The 19,082-nt window shown below is 50.6% G+C and overlaps 9 protein-coding genes across 9 annotated transcripts; 3 read left to right on the top strand and 6 right to left on the bottom strand.

Annotated features, from left to right (window-relative positions):
- Positions 1-739: 739 nt before the first annotated feature.
- On the bottom strand, positions 740-1,161 carry N7474_007687 (elongin C; the record flags this gene model as incomplete). Its single annotated transcript, XM_057199097.1, has 3 exons — positions 740-878; positions 936-984; positions 1,047-1,161. 3 exons carry the CDS (start codon positions 1,159-1,161, stop codon positions 740-742), a joined length of 303 nt encoding a protein of 100 aa, XP_057049798.1.
- A 131-nt stretch (positions 1,162-1,292) lies between these two features.
- On the top strand, positions 1,293-2,428 carry N7474_007688 (SDR family NAD(P)-dependent oxidoreductase; the record flags this gene model as incomplete). Its single annotated transcript, XM_057199098.1, has 3 exons — positions 1,293-1,757; positions 1,821-2,217; positions 2,271-2,428. The coding sequence occupies 3 exons, from the start codon at positions 1,293-1,295 to the stop codon at positions 2,426-2,428; spliced, it is 1,020 nt and encodes a 339-aa protein (XP_057049799.1).
- Positions 2,429-2,738: 310 nt separating this feature from the next.
- Positions 2,739-5,116, bottom strand: N7474_007689 (E1 ubiquitin-activating protein ubaB; the record flags this gene model as incomplete). The annotated part of the gene is made up of 9 exons (XM_057199099.1): positions 2,739-3,006; positions 3,062-3,399; positions 3,453-3,565; positions 3,615-3,790; positions 3,841-4,233; positions 4,283-4,407; positions 4,457-4,693; positions 4,806-4,976; positions 5,057-5,116. The coding sequence occupies 9 exons, from the start codon at positions 5,114-5,116 to the stop codon at positions 2,739-2,741; spliced, it is 1,881 nt and encodes a 626-aa protein (XP_057049800.1).
- An 805-nt stretch (positions 5,117-5,921) lies between these two features.
- N7474_007690 (queuosine 5'-phosphate N-glycosylase/hydrolase) lies at positions 5,922-7,339 on the top strand (the record flags this gene model as incomplete). The annotated part of the gene is made up of 4 exons (XM_057199100.1): positions 5,922-6,372; positions 6,424-6,578; positions 6,633-6,864; positions 6,915-7,339. The coding sequence occupies 4 exons, from the start codon at positions 5,922-5,924 to the stop codon at positions 7,337-7,339; spliced, it is 1,263 nt and encodes a 420-aa protein (XP_057049801.1).
- A 235-nt stretch (positions 7,340-7,574) lies between these two features.
- N7474_007691 (uncharacterized protein) lies at positions 7,575-8,991 on the bottom strand (the record flags this gene model as incomplete). The annotated part of the gene is made up of 2 exons (XM_057199101.1): positions 7,575-8,754; positions 8,807-8,991. 2 exons carry the CDS (start codon positions 8,989-8,991, stop codon positions 7,575-7,577), a joined length of 1,365 nt encoding a protein of 454 aa, XP_057049802.1.
- A 131-nt stretch (positions 8,992-9,122) lies between these two features.
- On the top strand, positions 9,123-9,809 carry cyp5 (uncharacterized protein; the record flags this gene model as incomplete). The annotated part of the gene is made up of 2 exons (XM_057199102.1): positions 9,123-9,134; positions 9,189-9,809. 2 exons carry the CDS (start codon positions 9,123-9,125, stop codon positions 9,807-9,809), a joined length of 633 nt encoding a protein of 210 aa, XP_057049803.1.
- Positions 9,810-10,401: 592 nt separating this feature from the next.
- On the bottom strand, positions 10,402-12,057 carry N7474_007693 (uncharacterized protein; the record flags this gene model as incomplete). The annotated part of the gene is made up of 1 exon (XM_057199103.1): positions 10,402-12,057. One exon carries the CDS (start codon positions 12,055-12,057, stop codon positions 10,402-10,404), a length of 1,656 nt encoding a protein of 551 aa, XP_057049804.1.
- Positions 12,058-15,191: 3,134 nt separating this feature from the next.
- N7474_007694 (acetate uptake transporter family protein) lies at positions 15,192-16,101 on the bottom strand (the record flags this gene model as incomplete). The annotated part of the gene is made up of 3 exons (XM_057199104.1): positions 15,192-15,274; positions 15,345-15,678; positions 15,730-16,101. The coding sequence occupies 3 exons, from the start codon at positions 16,099-16,101 to the stop codon at positions 15,192-15,194; spliced, it is 789 nt and encodes a 262-aa protein (XP_057049805.1).
- Positions 16,102-17,063: 962 nt separating this feature from the next.
- Positions 17,064-18,833, bottom strand: N7474_007695 (bifunctional fumarylacetoacetate hydrolase/alpha/beta hydrolase family protein; the record flags this gene model as incomplete). Its single annotated transcript, XM_057199105.1, has 1 exon — positions 17,064-18,833. One exon carries the CDS (start codon positions 18,831-18,833, stop codon positions 17,064-17,066), a length of 1,770 nt encoding a protein of 589 aa, XP_057049806.1.
- Positions 18,834-19,082: the final 249 nt, after the last annotated feature.

Raw genomic sequence — 19,082 nt, forward strand, 5'->3', positions numbered from 1 at the left:
CCGATGATCCGGGGAAGATGCAATCGGTCGGGCAGCCCCCGCGCTGCGTGGGGATTGATCAAGGAGAAGCGGATCAATCGGAAACAAAGAACAGAGACGCAGAGAACACAAGTGAGAGCACAGTGAGCAGAGCCCCTGTGAACAGCATCCCAGAAACCAAGAGGATGGTGGATGGAAAGTAGACGAGTCAGGGAGGGAGCCTCTATCAATCACACTTGAGTCCGTGCTGACTCATCCTGGCCAGGCCGAGGTCTACAGAACTACAGCGAACGAGAGATGTATGGATCGCCATGAGATTTGACTCTGACTTAATTGACGAAAGCAACATAAAAATCCAAACTCCCTGGTTGTGTAACAGTTGGTTCTTCTGAGCGCTCCCGGGGTAAGACATGTCTCCCTTGGAATAAAGCCCCGACACCACGGAATGATGGTGGGCCAAATTAGGAGGGAGTATTATGATGATCTGCCATCCATTTTAGAGCACTCAGCCATGGACGAGAGCGAGTGCATAATGCTGAGATGGTCTTCACGAAGAGAACAAACGGGAAAATAAGATAGATCGATTCATTCCAGAAATAGACATACCCGACGAACGCCAGACACTAACCCCCTAGAATTCAATTGATTCAATGAAAACATATATGCAACACATTTCTCCGTCATTCATCATCGATAGGAGTCTATAGACTGTTCCATTCATTAGCGAGACCACAAGTAAGCCATCTGGGACAACATACAATCACGTATCTAGATAGTCCGCCGCCATCAGCAACTCCAGACACAGTTCCGGCGGAATCTCCATATCCCGAACGTTGGTCTGGTCTTTATGTTTCTCATTGTACAGGAAGTATTCGCACACTTTCTCGAGAACGATTCCACTGCACCGTGTTAGTTCGGTAAACGGGGACCTCGACCGAACTGAAGCCAAAACATACGTCATATTTTCGAGCACGCATCGTCCCGTCAGAGCCTCGGAGAACTTGCCTATCCAACGTGTTAGTATGGCATTCTTGTCTGGGTCTTGCAGGGACTGTGATCGATCGTACTGGAAGGGTCGAGCATGCGCCGGATGGTGCCTGAGATACACGCTGCGCTGCGCGGGAGGATGTATTCGAATCCATCGTAGGACACGAGGGTCACGTACTCAGGCTGCTCCGCCATGGTCACGGTTGTCAGTGTGGGAGAGGAAGATGGAGAGAGAAAGAAGAAAGATGAATGAGATCAGAACTGGTCTGTGCTGCGATAACCGATAAGAACGGGGACGCGCCGCGTTTTGGCACTCAGCTCCGACAATGACTGCATGTATTCGACTACGTGCTCTTCGGGTTGACCAGCGTAGCCCAGGACTGGTCCGGGCGTTCTCATCTTCTATCGCCAGACACAACTATGCCACATCATCCTTCACACCAGCCCGTCGCCTCTCCGGCCGACGATGCATGATCACCGGCGGGACATCGGGAATCGGATTCGCGATTGCAGCGCGCTTTCTCCAAGAGGGTGCGGCGACAGTTACTCTTGTAGGCCGATCGAAGGAACGTCTGCTGGAAGCAGCGAAGCGCTTGGGATCCTCGAATGACACGGTGCCAGAGACCAGTGAGGACAACGGCGAGGTCGCAACTCGGGCTCCGGAGGAGGATAAGCAGGAGGATTCTGGCGTTGACAGTAATAGCACGCTGCAAGTCTCTGACCAGATTCGACTGCTTGTTGGAGACGTTTCAGAGGCAGGATCCTGGATGCGCGAGCTAGAAAGCGAGATGGTAGATTAACTCTCTGTCGGACTATCTAACTAGACGCTACGCTAACCTACCAAACTCTCACAGGGCAACATCGACATCCTCGTCAACGCAGCAGGGATCTCCACCTCTAGCATCCTTCCCCGAACAGAACTCTCCGATATATCCAGAATCCTGCGCACAAATCTCGAAGGCGCAATCCTCACCTCGCGCGCATTCCTCCGCGCCTCCATCCGAAGCCGAGTGCGCGACAACCGTAACGACTCAACCGAGACCAAGAAACCAGCCTCGAAATGTATAATCAACGTCTCCTCCCTCCTTGCGCTGAAAAGCGGAAGCGGCGCCGTGCCGTACGCGGCGTCCAAAGCGGGCCTATTGGGTCTCACGCGCTCAGTAGCTGTCGAGACGTCGGCCTCGTTGAAGGACCTAGCTTTTCGTTCGAATGCCATTGTGCCGGGGTATATTGATACCCCCATGCTTGTTGGTTGGTTTTGCATATGCCGTATGTAGGACACAGGCTAATATTACCATCTGCAGATTTCACACCAGGGGAAGTCTCCCGACTCAAGGATCTCATCCCTCTGCATCGATTCGGGGATCCGTCCGAGGTGGCGGATGCGGCGGTTTTCCTGGCGCAGAATGAGTATGCGAATAATTGTGTGCTCAACCTGGATGGTGGGCTGAGTGCTGTGTGATCATTGCTGGGCGGCCCAATATAGAAGGTTGGTTGGCGCGACATATAAACGGTCATTCAAATTTGTACTTCTAGTGATGGTGAGCCATCTGCGTTATCGCATCTACTCCCATGCAAGTAAATCATAATTTCCATGATTGAATAGATAATGCCTTTGGACGTGATATAGTACAGAGAAGAAACGAAGCAAAGCAAAAACCAGCACATGTCAAAATGGCAAAACCTCCCTCTAAACTCCGGAAATGACAGCACCTGCTTGAACCCCTTGAAAATGAAACCCGGGATGCACATTATTTGTTTGTGTCTTTTCTTCAGTCATCGTCAATCAAGAGGGGACCATCATCCTCTAGGACGATGGGCGCTGAGTCGTCACCATTGGACATCGGTTCGCCTGCCACACGCTTGGTAGCATGGCCATTCGTTAAGTCACCATCTTCAGCCTCGCGCTTGCGTTTGCCGATGACAGAGGTGCCGTTGGTGGCTGCAGAGTCGCCGAGAATTGGCAGCTGAGCTTGCTTAGGCTTCCGGGGGATCTCGAATTTCTGCTCTAGCGTGGCCGCCTTGCTCGCTGGCTCGGTCCTGAACGGAGGTGGTCAGCAAAAGACGTCTCGCTTGTCAAAAGGGTCAAACCTACCTTTCAACGAAAACCAGCTCAACGTTGACACGAGGTTCATCTTCATCATCAATGACCGTGACAAAGCTGTCTTTCCCGAGATCGAAGTCGGACAGTTTCTTGGCAAGGTTGTCTTCCAAATCGGGGTCATAGATCACCTCGGAGTCCCTCAACACTGACAACTCCTCACCATAGCCCAACTCAAGCCGAAGAACTCCCTCCACAAGATCCTGAAGGGTTGCACGCGCTGGATCGACCATTACTCGTCCACGCGCAACAGAACAGATGGTACAGGCGGGGTTTGGTTTATTCACCGGGTTGGAGTTGATCGCGCGAGCGCCAGACCTCTCAAGGAAGACCTGCAGATGCTGATTAGCAATTTAACCTGCCATGACTGGCGGGGAATTCTCACCATCTTAGCGTTCGCCAGGTCGTTCTGGAGCACCTTGAATGCCTGCAGGACACAAAGACCAGCGGTCATGGCGTTGGTCGTCGCAATAGCGGGAATAATGTTGCCGGCCATTTCTATGAGCTTGTCAGTCTTTTTTCGCCAAGGCAAATGGACTTGACTCACGTTTGGTATCGAACTTGGACTTTTGCTCAATGTGGAACGCAATCGCCCGTAAGTTAGCAGTGGCGGCAACGAAATCTAGTGTGTCCTCGTCATCCTTGTCAAAATCCAGGGTGGGAGAGCCACTGCCATTTGAAGTCTCTTGGAGCTCTTTGAAGCGACGGCTTAAACGATTCAGGCTGTACCAAAAGTCAATTGAGGTACGTAAATATCGTTGGAAAACTCTCACCTGTCTTTGAATACCACAAAGTTCTCGCCCAGCGCCCAAACTCTCTGGTCGGTCGAAGAAATGGTTGGCTCGATTGATGAACAGTCCGACTCTAGGTTATCGAACTCGAGTACATCCGGCTTCTGGCGTGATTTCCACATATCCTCCATTCCACGTAGCCGCTCGATATCCTTTTGGAAGACTTTCTCGAATACCTTACGAGGGAATTCGTCTGAGCCCATGGATTGCCGAATATCATTGAGTTCCCGAGCTTCCTTGCGCAGGTCCTCAATCTCTTGTGCTGTTCGCGGGTCAGACTTCGCTTGAACAGGAAATGTGCCAAACCAACCGTTTTCCGCATTTTCTGTACCGTCCACCTCCGGTGCCTCGTTTTCACTCGTCCCGAACAGTTCCCTAGAACACTTCAGCAATTGAGACGACCGGTATTATCGACGGGGCTTACGAGAATAGGTAGCTCTTCGCCCAGACGATACAGTGGATCGGTTGGCTGGGTGTAGACCGGATTGTGCAGACAGCGAATGATTTGGGAGTTTCCTTTGGGTTACATTCGTAGCATTCGGTATCACCCTGCTGGAGTGAGCAAAACTGCGAAGCTCAGATAATGGACGGTGCGCACCTTGCGGATAACTTGAACCTGTCCGTTGAAGCCCGTAGTCCCGCTCTCAACCAGCGGCACGTTGGCCGCAAGACACATGTGATTTACATGGCGTCGCGCATCGAGATTGTCCAGCGCATTAAAAACCACGTCGAATTTCTTGAACCAGTCCACGTTGAATTGGGCATCCTTGATGTTCGCATGGTATGCCTCGAGCTTCGCGCCGGGCTGGAACTTGTGCGCAACTTCCTTTGCAACCTAGAAGCCCCACGAACAGACGTCAGACCATCACATTTATCACGCGACAGGGAGCGCGCGCATGTCGCGCGGACGAAGTGGGAGAGCAAGGAATGCGATAGGCTAGACATACCAAAGCCTTGGGTTTCTTGATGTGCTCGTGCCGGAAGAGGAACTGGCGATTCAGATTACTCAGGTCGATGGTGTCCAGGTCGATGATGTGGATTTCGCCGAAGCCGGTCAGCAGCAGGTTCTTGAGCAGTTCGCAGCCAATCCCGCCGGCGCCGACGAGAAGGACATTCGACTAGAGGTGGGGGAAGGGCCAGGTTAGTGTCATTATCGCCGTAGTTGATTCAATGGGCGAAGGGCAGCTTATTGGCTTACCTCCTTGATCTTGTGGTAGAGTTCCGCTCCGAGGGAGCGCTTGACGGAGCTACCTCGCATGATGGGCGCAGATGACGATCGCCGTAAACTAGAGAGTCATTGCTTTGAGAATAAAGCTGGGGGATCACAAGCAAAGCGCGCCAAAATAGGGGCGTGGTGGTGGGATGGAGGGTGAGAAATAAAGAGAAAGAGAGACAAAGGAAGGAAGAGAATCCGGGAACAGACGCCGAGGTGGATGAGGTCAGTTCAATCCCGGTCACTTCCAAGGTTGGACACCCAACAAACACGAGCGATTGCCTCCGTTCCCTGACACTATCTTCGGGTCCTTGCATACCGACTGTAATGCTCAAGGAATATTATTCTTATGGGCGAGAAGCCACAGTACCGACTCTCACCCTATAACCTCGACTTGTACCTATACTACTAGGGGAAATGGTTCAACACCCTCAATGCTCGGCGCAGCCACTCTCCAAGACCAGATCTATTCTTTCGGATGATCACTACCAATGACTCCAAACACCCAGCCAGGCCTTTATCTTTTCTTGTTCAGCTCGCGGCCACGGTGATTACGTAACAAGGTGACTCTATCCAGACGAATTTTCGCCGCAACGGAGGCCGGACAAACTCCTATCACCCGGATATTCTGGTGATATCTGTTTCTTTGCTGAGAAGCAGTCTGTTGCAGGGAATCGAATATCCCGAATCACGATTGGACGGTGTTGGGTGTTCGATCGATCCCTGCTCCACACACACAGAGACGTCGCGCCACCCCCGAAGTACTAGAAATATCAGGGACAGACCGCGCCTCCAATCCACACATCCGCTGAACATTCCATTGGTCAGGCAGAGAGGAGAAGAAACAAAAATGCCCGCAGCAGATCCCTACGTTGATTCAGGGTCGGACGACGACGCCGACCCGGAACTCCTGGAACTCCTGCGCAAATCCCTCGGACTGGGCAACGAGCCTTCCAAAGGCCAACCACCCGAGACGAAAGTACTCGAGGGCGCACAATACGTCTTCGACGAGGCCATTGACGTGGCCCTGAGTCCCCAACAGACCAAAGAAGCCGCCGAGACAATATGGCGGCTGATGCAGAAGAAAGAGTACTCGACGCAGACTTGGTCGGAGCATGAATTGCACCCGAAGACCAAGGATGAGAGTACGGTGGATTTCATTTTCACTATGGATCTGTTGAATTTCAGCTTTTGGTCCGAGGAGCCTGATGAGGCGAAGCGGTTTGCCATTGACTATCGTGGGAAGCGATGGACGGGGTATTGGAGTTTGGTAGCGGCGTTGCAGAGAGCGCTTGAAGAGGGTATGTTGTTCTGCGTTTCCGCTGAAGTGTACGGTGTTAACATTCGTATAGACATCCCCATCACAGATCCGGACTTCTGGGTGGATGAAACCGAGTGCACCGAGGAAGTGCTAAAGCATGTATTCCGGTCCGCCACAGACGAAGGGATCCCTCTGTTTCAGGAGCGAGTACAGTGTCTGCGCGAAGCTGGAGAGGTCCTCAGTACAGTAAGTATTCCGTTAGCCTCTATCGCTGGTAATTAGTGCTGATGATCACCGCAGGAGTTCGGAGGCAGTTTCGCCAACTGCATCGACAGCGCCAACTACTCCGCCGCAGGGCTGGTCAACCTGCTCGCTGAAAACTTTGCCTGTTTCCGAGATGAGATCGTCTTCCACGGCCGACGGGTACGCTTCTACAAGCGAGCTCAAATCCTCGTGGCGGATTTGTGGGCTTGCTTCAATGGCGAGGACTTTGGGGAGTTCCATGACATTGACAAGATCACCATGTTCGCAGGTAAGCACTTCGTTGTCTTCCAAGTAAATCACAGCTAACTGGTTATCTAGACTATCGCATCCCCCAGATGTTGCACCAGCTAGGCTGTCTGCGTCTCTCTCCCCCTCTGGAGAGTCACATCCGATCCCGAAAGCCTCTCCCCCCAGCCTCCACGTGGGAGATTGAGCTGCGAGGAACGAGTATCTGGTGTGTGGAGTTGATCAAACGCGAGATCGAAAAACGGCACCCGGAAGTCAAGATGAATGGGAACAGCAAGCCCGCGCAGCAAGATGAATCGCACTGTGCAACGAAGACCCCTGAAAACAACCACACCGAGAACTCGGAAGAACAACCTGAAAACGCCGAAACGCCAAAAAAGACATACGGCATCAACGCCATCCTCATCGATTTCTTCTTGTACGATACGATGAAAAACCTGGAGGCCGAACACAACGAATCTATTCCTCACCACCGCACTCGAAGCATTTGGTATTAAAAAAAAAGCCCGGAATATAATATATAACCTGGCCCACGCTGCGCTGGAAGCAGCGCTGGACACTGATTTGACAAAAATAGACTTGACATCAGATATAGATGATGATGGTTTTGTCGATAACCTAAGAGTTGAAATACAAGGCTCGAACATAAATATGCATTCCATTCCGTTGTATAGGGTATCGAATATTCCTCATGCGCCTTTATTGCCTCCATTGCACCCTCGTGAACCCGGATCAGGCAGCAGCTGGACCAGCTGTGCTTTGCATGCCCTCCATGCGAGCCATAATGTCTGCTTTCCACTCTACAAAGTCCTCCTGTCTGTCCTCGCTTAACCAGTCGACGCGATCCTGCATCATAGTTCCCAGGCCGGGTAAAAGACCACCTCGCGGAGCAGAGGCAGAAGCGCTAGATGCCGCATTCTGCCGTTTGGGCAATCGCACACCCCTCAAAACCGCATCCTCTTCATCAAGGTCCTGATATGAGCGGCCCTCTTCATCTTCACCATCTAGCTCCCCAGAAAAAGGGACATTCTCAAACCATTCCTGCCCGTTAGCCCAGCTCTGCTCCATGATCACCGCAATCCACTGGTCAACGTCGTCGCGGTGACGTCGGTCCGTGGGCAAGCCGAGACTAGTGAGAGCCGTTTGACGCATTTCGTTGAAAGTCTTCTTGTCCATCTTTTGGGTTTCGGTGTCTTGTTCCTCGCCTTCCTCTGATGGCGGTGGGTTACGTCGTCGAGTGAGAACAAGGAAGTATACGGCCACGATCATGGCATAAACGAGCTCCCGGAAATCATCCTCGTTGCCCTGAATCGACACAATGGGTTCCAGGAAGTCTAAGGTTTCTTCGTTGATCCCTTCTTCATCGTTCGACATGCTCGATGTCAGAAAGAGGATAGAGGAAACGCCAGAAAAGATGTGAGGAGGCAGGGTTCTGGAAATGGGAGGTCGAGACCACGTATTTGTGCGAGGTGCAGGGGTCGATAGTGTCTTGCAGACCGTGCGGATGCCCGTCATCACCCAATCTGGGGCATCAGGGATAATAGTTGAATCATGAATGCCGTTCGGACGAGATACAGTAGATTTGCGAGCTGATTTGGAAGGCGACGCCAGTCTGTTGGCGACGCTAACGCTTCTCTTCAATGGTGTGGATTTCGAGGGCGTGTTCTGTAGACCGCGAGGCGTGGGAGCCGGCTTTGAAGGGGTCTTGCGAACAGTCGAGCCCTTGGCAGGGGTTGTCTGCGCGGAGGCAGTACGAGGCGGCGTTCCGGAGACGGAGCCGCTGGCTGAGCGCTTAATTCCGCTCGAACTTGCGGAGAGTGACTTGTCAAGGTATGAGTAGAGCTTCTTGTAGATGCGCGGAGGACAGGGTGCGTGGCCGAGGAGCGGGGGGAGTTTGAGAGGGCGGCTCAGTCTGCAGTTGTGGAAATCAGTGACCTGCCAATGGAAATGAGAAGCCGACTTACCTCCTGCAAGCGATTTCAGCACATGCGTAGGGCCGGGCGATCTCCTCCTCGGGCTTCAAGCTGCTGGAGAAGCTTCGGGATTGCGCGACTAGAGATAGCGCTAGACTCAGAAGCTCCTGAGGGAGATCATTCGCATGAGTGGGCAACAATGTGCCCAGCGCCTGCTCGACCGGCCGGTTATTCATGGTGACTGCCTTCTTGATAACGTTGAAGTTGAAGTTCGAATGGAAGGAGGGTAAATAGAGCGGTGACTAAGCATACAGACCTTGTCCAGCAACTTTGCGACTTCCACTTCACCCTGGCTCAATCAGACAAGATGTCAGTTACAGTAAGCACACCACGATTCTGGATTCTCTTGAAATGACACTGACTATTTTCACAGCTCCATACGCCTCAAGGTGACCTCAAGGTCGAGCTGTTCTGCGAAGCCGTCCCCAAGACGGTCGAGAACTTCCTCGCCCTGTGCGCCTGCGGCGCCTACAACGACACGCCCTTCCACCGTCTCGTCCCCGGCTTCATGATCCAAGGCGGCGACATCTCCCTCGGACCCGTTGCTCAATCCTCGTCCACGTCAACGAAACCGCCCCTCCCCTTCGAAATTCCCAAAGGCGGCACCTCGATCTACCACCCCTCCGCGCTAAACCAGGAGATCAATCTCCCGGCACTACGACACAATGCGCGCGGAATTCTTTCCATGGCATCGAGACCTGTGAAGGATAGCACGGCGCCAGGCTCACAGCATGCGACGGGACAAACTGTCAACGGTAGTCAATTCTTCATTACCTTTGCGCCGGCGCCGCATCTCGATGGGGCCAGTACCGTGTTCGGAAAGGTTTTGAATCTCAGCGCCCAGGATGAGGGTGGTGATGTATTATCCAAGCTTGAGAAGGCCAATGTCAAGATTGACAAGAAGTCTCGTGTGTCTCAGCCTAAGGAAGGTGAAGATTATGAGCCGCTGCGCATTGATAGGGTTACCATTCATGCGAATCCGTTTGCAACATGAGGTTCGCCAGACATACTCTCTATCTGTTGCTAGGCTCGAAGGGCACGATCGTGAATCATGTCCACGTTAGATCTGCGAGAGCCATGTGATTGCCACGACGTCACCAAACTTCGGGTCGAATGTCTTGCTCCAGTGGCTATGGATCACAATGTACCAACGCCAGCAAAATCCCTCAGCATGAGCCATTTCTTGCAGATAATGCCTCATCTAACACCATATGGCAGCATTGACCAAACCATGCGGCAGCCCTGCTGCACAATGGCACATGCTCCCGAGTTCACCCCGCGGACAGCATGGACCAAAGGAAATAGATGGTTTATAGTCTATGAGCTGCCATGGTACTGTCTCTGATACTATGATTTTAGGATGTCCCGTCACCGATGACTAGCAATTTTGCTCCACTTGCATCTTGACCATAGTTATTCAAGTATCAATGAAAACCATACAATCACCCGGCATTCTAATGGTCGAAAATAAGTAATTTCCATAGAAGTTATTGCCGATAACTCTGAGATAATCCATAGACTGGAACAATATGCATTGTCGAAAGCACAATGTTCCCCTGGCATTGAACTCTTCTAGCTATCTCCATCTAGTAGGGAACCTGCTGATGGAAGTAATCCATAATCAAGTCAACCTGCGCAGGCTTCGCAACGGGAACATTTTCAAAGGCATTGCCGAGCTCCATGACGACCTGGGTACCATTGGGACTGTTTGGACTCCAATGCGGCAGTGCACCTTTGCCAGTGTAAGAATTACCCTTGTTAGGGTTGAAGGTCTTTGCAAAGTTCGCCCAGTATGCGGACATCTTCTCTTGGATCTCATAGTCCTTCTCGGTGAAGGGATATGTGCCTGCATTGGCATAGAGGGCATTGAGCGCATACATAATCTCCGATTGGTGAAACGCACCCTGGTCCTGTCCTGGTGGCGCATGGGTCCAATAGTACGTGTAGAACGACGACGAAGCAGATTTGTACCAGTCGGTGGCATAGGCCCACGAGCCGATGAGAGAAGTGTCACGGGCAGCGGCATTCCAGGCCATATCGGCAATGGTCTGATTGCCATGGCCGGGGTAGAGTTGGAAATAGCGGCTGGAGAGATTGCCGTACTTGAGAGAGCAGTAGTCTTGGTATTCATCCAAGGTGAAGTCGGTAGTTGTGGAAGCACCGGATTCATCTTTGGTATTGCCCGTAATGACGGGGACATCATTGGCGGGACCATTGATCAGTGTCTCAATGTACTTCGATGGAAGAACATAGTCGTCCAGAACGGGCTTGAAGATCAGAGGGTAGTCGCACGAGAGAGCGGTAACCCACCAGATAGAGTTGTTGCCGACACGGTCTGAAGAGCCGATCATCAGGTCTTCCATAGACTTGGTTCGCAATTCCGCAATGGTAGAAACGTTGTGGAAGGTGGTGTAATTGATACCGTTCTGGACAGCAGTAGACATATTGACATAGGAAGTGGCTAGCCCAGCCAAAAGAGTATCGTATGGATACCGGATGCCAGACTCGGAGATACCACCATGGAAATAGCCCGTGAATAAAGGGCTGTTCACGGCGTGGTACACCTGCGACGAGCCAAAGGACTGACCGGCAACTGTAACACGGTCCGGGTCACCACCAAATCGGGCAATATTCTTTTGCACCCACTTGAGAACCTCCAAGTGGTCGAGAACTCCATAATTGCCAGAGGTTTTGTGCCCGGTTTGCTTAAAGCTCTCTTCGTTGAGTTCAGGGTGAGCAAGGTAGCCGAATGCATCATCACGTCGGTTGAAGGTGATAAGAATAACATCTTTCAAGGCCATTCCACCACCATACCACCAGGCGGTGTCACTCGTTTCATCCGAGCCCTGATTCCAGACCATGACAGGGAGTTTAGCATCAGTGGAGCCGGCATTCGTCCAAATGTTGAGACTCAGGCAGTCCTCGCTGATGTCGGAGGCATAGCTACTAGGACAAGCAGGGCCAAATTTCGTAGCCTTCAAGGTCTTGTTCCACGGCTCGCGCGACTGTGGTGGTTTCCAGCGATTTTGATAGCCGGTGTCAGCTGCGAATGGAATTCCCAGGAAGGCAGTCACATTGGACTCTGAGATGTTGAAATAGGTCTCGAGAGTGGACTCGTTGAAGTACTGGAAACCCTGGACGGGACCATAGGAGGTCTCGATGACGTTGTCCCAGAGCTGCGCTTGGGCAATTACCGCACCCGAGGCTAGTAAAATGAGAGTCTTGAAAAGGAGTGAGGCCATTAGCCTTGGTGAGCTTTTTAGGAGAAAAGCCGAAATTGAACAATGGATGATAGTAGAAGGAAAAGAAAGGAAGTAGGTAAATGAGTGTCTGCAATATATACTACTACTCGACCATCGGTTGGCTTCCATTTCACGACACAGACGCTATTCGGAATCAAATATAGTGGCTGGCGATCAATGTCGGCCCGGTTGTACGATTGAGGCGACAATGTCCGAGAGGTGGAGCATCAGTGACCGGTGGAGTCTGCAACGTGGTGGTGCCAGCGAATTTCAGTACGTAGCGTGTGAATAGGCAATAGATAAGTACATAGTAGAATCGAACTGGCAATAATCTGTAGCGGTTGTCCCGGCATGGAACTGTATACACTCCAAGCACATGATGGAAAGCAAGCTGACTGAAGAACCAATAGACATTCTGACTGTAGGACTAATTCAGACATCAAGGGCTATGACAACTGAACGCGCCATGTGCGCTTCATCCTTAGAAGTTGTGAATAAAGGCAGATAACACAGACAAGACTTCGATTCTTCCAAGTTGCCATGCTCTAAGTTGGGCCGGACCTGAAGAAGCGTCGCGTTCTCGGGTGGATCGGACTGTCTCTCTTAACTACATTGAGAAAACAAGACCGACATCTCTCCTGATAACTTCGCCAAGCAACCGGCAACGTGCATACCGCCGCGTAAGGCATGTGCGTACAGTCTGTTTCATTCAGTGGACCTGCTAAGCAAGCCTGGCACTCACCAACATAATTCGCAATCAGACAACGGGTGCAATCTTCAGCCCTGCTGTAAACTCTCCTTTTTGCATCCCTGATGGAAAGTCTTGTCTCTAGTCCGCCATTGCCTGTTCTTCTTTATAAATGCCTGACTGGCCGGGAACATGACAAAGGAAGAATTCATTGCACAGGGTTTTCGGCGTCTAGAAAGGTTGGGCTACCATTAAATCACAAAAGGACAAAGAGAATCTACATGCAAAGGGCCAGAAGAACTCGTGACCGAGCAACAATTACCATTCGAAGAGCACAGGAGCCTCCTGGCTCTGTGGCTAGATTATTGACGTGTTTTTAAATCCCGGGATCCGTGCTAGTGCTTCAGACGCCGGTGGATCTAAATGATAAATTCGAGTTGTGAAGTTGTAGGGGATGCCTTTAAATACAAGTAGAAGCTAATGCTTGATGTCCAGGCACGGGATTCTATTACCTGAGACGTTCGGACCGTTGGCTCTGGGACCTGTGGAGCTTATAGCAAATACGCTTGGGCATATCCTAACCTAACCACTGTTGAGGGCTGGTTTTGGTTAGATATTTCTGCGAGTCGATCATAGCATGCTGACATTGGTGGCAGACCACAACCTGGTATGGCTCGAGGCTGTGAAAGACTAGCGGAACAGCGGCAATTTCCTTGCGACAGAGATCCATTAAGACGGAGTTTACCATCGTCCGAAGTCATATCAAGGTCAGTGGTGGGTTGGGATAGGAGAGATTGACGGTCACTTCAAGGAACGGAGCAGGTGGCCCGCGGCTAACGAATCATAGCCACGTCTGTAGCGGCAATCAAAATTGATCGGTCGGTGATATATTCTGGCCGTTCTCGTTGAAGCCGAAGGAATTTAGTCACAAATGATTCTGGCAGAGTGGTTGGTGGAGGCTGCTTTTTAAATGCTGATACCTGTTTCTCGGCATATCCTCTCAGAGCTTCCGGTCCTTTTACCTCGCCCTTTGAACTCAACGAACTCAAGGTTTGTATGAGCTTAAATACCAAAGGATATAATGAAGCGTAGACCCCCACGGTACTGGCTATGGTGGCGCTAGCCGTTAAAATATTAATTAACTCATGGATATCCTGACCGGCGTCGAGAAATCCAAATCGAGAGTCAAACTTTCAATTTTGTCAGTACGGTAGACTGATGAGAAGGTCTAGAAAAGCAGTTACCGTGATCATGCCAATCGTATCAAACGCATAACACTGGAGCCAGTGACCCATATCAGCTGGCAACCCTGCTTCGGCAAACTCTGATAAACGTTGAAACAGAACATTGGTACAGGCCTCAACATATGGCTCATAGGACAACATCGAAGTCATTGAGTAAGCACTGGCCACTTTTCGACGATCTTCGGCATGCTGCTTAGCATTCTGTTCATTGAACAGATTCGTCACGTGGGGAACACCCCATGGTTGGTACCAATCAGCCTTTAAATGGCCAAGTCAGGATTTGAATAAGAACCGAGATGAGGGAGAAATGGACAGCTTGGAGAAACCTACTTTCGTAAACTGGGTACCATGACCATAGATTGTTCGGGCTGCGTCGACGCTGTCAATGCTGTATTGCCCAGGCGCAATTCGAACGATTGGCCCTATTCTTCGTCAGCAGAGCTCAGCAGGGTCTTGGGATTGTCTGATTGGCACCATATTTTTTGTGCAGTTCGATATTTATTTTATGATAGTTGCCTTTGATATATTGACGTAGAAGCCAGAGTCGGGTGAATCTCGCGATGAATGGACCAGGTACACCACGTAGAGTATCAAAAATCACGGAGCGCAGCCAGTTCAAAAGCAAATAGACTGCAATTAACAGTGTGGCCGTCCGGATCAGGTGGACCTCTACTATATTCAAATCCATCCTTGGGTTTGATCAAAAGAACGGGTGAGCAGGGTACACGGAAGATAGGAATATTACCTCTGCCACGATTGCTACGCGTCCATGAAGGAAATATAGTAATGGGGTAATGGGGTTTTATGCAAATGCATAATCGGAACATATTCGGCTCCACCTTAATGATGACCCCGATGGCCCGTTTGAAGGGCCAAGGCCCAAGCACCCAATCCACTCCGTGAAATACCCGCTTCAAAGTTGGAACCCAACCGTTACCACAACAGCGCAGCGGTTGGGAGTCCAGCTTGGGAGCGAGTATTGAAGACCTCGCAGTTAGCCACAACCATGTGAAGAGGTTAAGCTGAAGTGTTATCAGACTCCTCCATCCTATTAATTATTGTGCTCGTCGGTCCATAGAACTATTTTCATTGACAATAAGCCCAATTGATCTCCTCAGATGTAAATTCAGATATCTGGCGATTGCATCTAACACTATGGATATTCGAAAGTCCTGCCGCTCTACCTCAGAAGATAAGATTATTCACACGGGCGAATGCATCTCAAATGTCGGCAGGTTGATAGGAGTTACCCCACCACTCCATAGACCAGCGCACCCAGCCCAGTCTGTATAAAGTCAACAAATATTAGTCTTCATTTGTAAATGAAGTAGTCTCCGCGTTGATGCACGACTTACATGATAAAAAGCTGACAATATATCCGACTGCGTATCCTGCATTCAGCACACTATCATCCTGGGCCATGAACCCACAAGCCAGAAGAAGAAGGCTGACATCCAGGAAAGCTAGGTCGAGGAACAAGACCCAAGAAGACCTCATTGCTCCAATAGTGTAGAGAACAGTAACGATGAACCATGCCCATAGATATATGGACACTGCCTGATAGAATTCAGGCACCAGTTGACCCGTCGATGTATCGGTATAGGCGGCCATGATACCTGATCCCGGCAGATATATCATCGCGTAGGACAGATTGAAGGCCCCGTAGGAGGAGAAAACGGTTGCACCGAACTTTTCGAGTGGTCAAGAACTATCACCGTGCCTTGTTCGATTGAAGCATACCGTATTTCCGGCGACAAATTCCATGATTCCAACGAGGAATTGGCCTATACCGCCAAAGAATACCAAGACTCCCATCATCGCATTTGGGCTGGATATCCCCCTGGCATGTAATCCGAACGAACATATGAGGAACATATCTAACCAATCAGTCACGATCTCCTTACAGATGACATTAAAGGTACCTGTAGCAAACGATATGAGCCCTAATGGTGAAGGATTCGCGAGCTTGCGATGAAAAACGGGCAGTCCTGGTTGGGTACGGTCCTCTAAATGACCACCTGCGGTGTGGAGGCGCTCTAGGTGACGCGAATGAGCTGTTGAGGCTCCAACCTCTTCTTTCGAGCCATCATTTGCTAGTTCGTTTGATGACATGGTCAAAAATTCGAACGAAACTCAATCCGGATTTTTTCGGTAGAACTTATTTCCTGGGTTTCCTCAGAATAAGTGCAAACCAGGAGCGTCCGAGAGCGTTGGTTTATAGCGTCCCCTTGGAGCTGTTCACCATACATAACAGCGAACTCGCACGGGCGCTACAATAATATTAAACGGCAAATTCCATTCCCTGATCGTCCATACCCCGCATTCCAGCATGCTGAGGTTCGGTAACTGGGGGATCTTAATTTGCGGTAGTGTGATTGTTGAGCGGAGAAAGACGGAGTATCCGTCCTGGCGGAGGTTGTTGTTGAGACACCGTGCGCATTTGGGCCAGGATTCCGAGACAGGTTCTGGACTCTCGCAGGACTTGGACAGATAATAGAATACGGGACCTATAAAGCTTCCGCCAAGCAGGCAATTGGGCAAACTGGAGTTAATATGGATAACTTGTTGTTTAGATATATGCACCTGTATACACAAACAATATAATTTTGCGAGGTGGGATGTAGCTTGCCTCCCCTCTTCTTGCATCTGCGGGTGGAGTAAACGGTACATCTGGGGAGCCTTAAATCGACGTTGTTTAGGTTCCCCCGCCAGGGACCAAGCTCGTGGCGATGCAGGTAATTCACTGGATGTGGTGAACTACTTCATCTAGAGATGTGAACTACGGCGAATCAAGTATTTTCGCTGTGTGATGTGCTATGTTCAATCCCGACCGCTTGGTGTTCGTTTGTCTACCTGTTTTCTCATAAACTCAACAATCGGTGTACATGTCAATATGGTAAGCTAAGCCTTCTATCAGTCAAACTTGATTTGTTTTTCCAGGTCAATCTGACACCAAATGTACTAGATTGGAGACTATGCTGCCATCTACACACTTTGACGCACCTTGACGCACTATGTTCGTGGCCTTGCCAACTTCATGGAGGGCTGCCGATGCACAGGGTTGCTCAAAACCATTATACATTCGCAAGAACAAGGTCAACACATCCCTCAACTTCCTCAAACAAATGCCAATGCCCCACATCTTTTAGCACATGAACTTTCGCGTCTGCAATGTCTGCGGCATATTTGTGGCAGAGCTCCGGCGGGCTGACCTTATCCTCGTCGCCTGTCAAAATAAAGACCGGACACTTCAATTGCTGGACTTCCAATTTGTCATTGACGGACCGAGCGAGCGCCATGCATGCTTTTGCATATCCTTCTGGGTCCTGGCCTAGTAGTGACATGCGTGCTGCAACAATTGATAGCGGTTTTTTTGCCTGCACTAACGCGGATGTTCCTGCCTGAACAATTGCATCCACAACACCGAGCATTCCTTTCTCACGAACAAGTGCAGCGCGACCAAATGTGCCCTTGCTGGCAGCTTCAGGCAGAGGACTGGGCGGTGGGCCCATGAGAATCAGCTTTGAGACTAGCCCAGGGTGTAGCAAGGCAAGCTTCATTGCCACGAGGCAGCCCATAGAATGGGCAATGACGGTGGCTCCTGCCTTCACAGATGAAGCCTGTGCCATGTTGTAGAAGTCGTCGGCAAACGATCTAATCGTGAGGTTGCTTAGTGCCGAAGTTGGTGAAAGACCGTGCCCTTCCAGATCGAGGAGGTGCAATGAATGCGTGGATTTCAACTTGGATATCACTGGGTAAAAGTATGTGGATGATCCACCTAGTCCATGGATAAAGATAATTGGAGGGCCATCTTCCTTGCCCAGGTGTTGCGAGAAGAGATCCTTTCCATTGATATTGGTCAAGCCCGAACCTGCTGGCGCTTTTTGGTTTGAAATCGGGACATATCGTTCGAGGCTATCGACGGTAGTGTTTTTGGCATCTGAGGCTGCAATTTTGTTTTTCAAAGTGCCTAGCCCAGTCACACTGATACAAACCTCTTCACCCGCCTTGAGGAACTTCATGGGTCGGAACCCAAACCCAACACCAGCAGGAGTGCCAGTCGCAATCAGGTCGCCAGCTTGCAGAGTCTGAGCGGTGCTGATAGTGGCAATAAGCTTTGGGATGCTGAATATGAGGTCCTTGATCGTGCCTTCTTGTCTCTTTTCACCGTTGACGAAAGTCTGCACCTTCAAATCCTCCGGAAGGCTCCCTTTGGGGACGGCGACGGGCCCCATGGGGCAGAAGGTATCCGGCGATTTTCCGAGAAAGAACTGCTTATGATCGCGCTGCCTTTCACGAGCTGTCATATCGTTGACGATTGTGTAGCCCCAGACATAATCCATTGCCTCTTTCTCGGTGATTTGAAATCCAGACTTCCCGATTATTACCCCAATTTCACCTTCGTAATCAACAGAGCTGGTGAATTCGGGGTGAAGGAGGATTGGTTCACCGCTGGCGATGATTGAAGTGGCCCTTTTCGTGAAGATCACAGGATGTGTGGGTTGGTCCACCTTATCGCTAGCATCGTAGCCAGAGGAATTGAACTCGCGTGCATGTTCGGCGTAGTTCTTTCCGACGGCCAGAACATCGCGTCCTGATATTGGAGGAAGAAGCTTTATAGTCGAAAGAGGAATGCTCTCCGGCGAGCAAGGAGCGATATTGGCTTCTCCGGCAGCAATCACTTCGTATAGATTGGTAAGGGCTGTTCCCGACTGAAACGCAAGCGGGGTGATTGTCGATGCCTCAAAGTCCAGATGGCCGATACGAGAGCGTTTCGTAGTCGGGTCCAGGTAGGCAGCATAATTTGTGAGGCTGTTGATAGAGCTGGTGCCGTTTGTGGTCATTTTGATGGGTGTAAAAGAGAAGTGTTTGGTTTGGGAATTGGAGAATGTTCAAGCGTCTTGAATACTTCCCTATATATCAAGTTCAAGCTTTAATTATGGAACCGCACATTACGCAATCCATTCGAAAATATTATGGCGCCATGCGGAGCCATTTACCCCTCGTGCCGGGCACAAGTCCGCCATGGTCACATAGTGCCGATTGCGGGGATGCGCGGAAGGTCCGCTCCTAGCTGTGGGACTAGTTAATTC

This window comes from Penicillium riverlandense (genome assembly GCF_028828495.1).
Source record: "Penicillium riverlandense strain IBT 135883 chromosome Unknown utg000007l_segment0_segment0, whole genome shotgun sequence".
Taxonomy (NCBI): domain Eukaryota; kingdom Fungi; phylum Ascomycota; class Eurotiomycetes; order Eurotiales; family Aspergillaceae; genus Penicillium; species Penicillium riverlandense.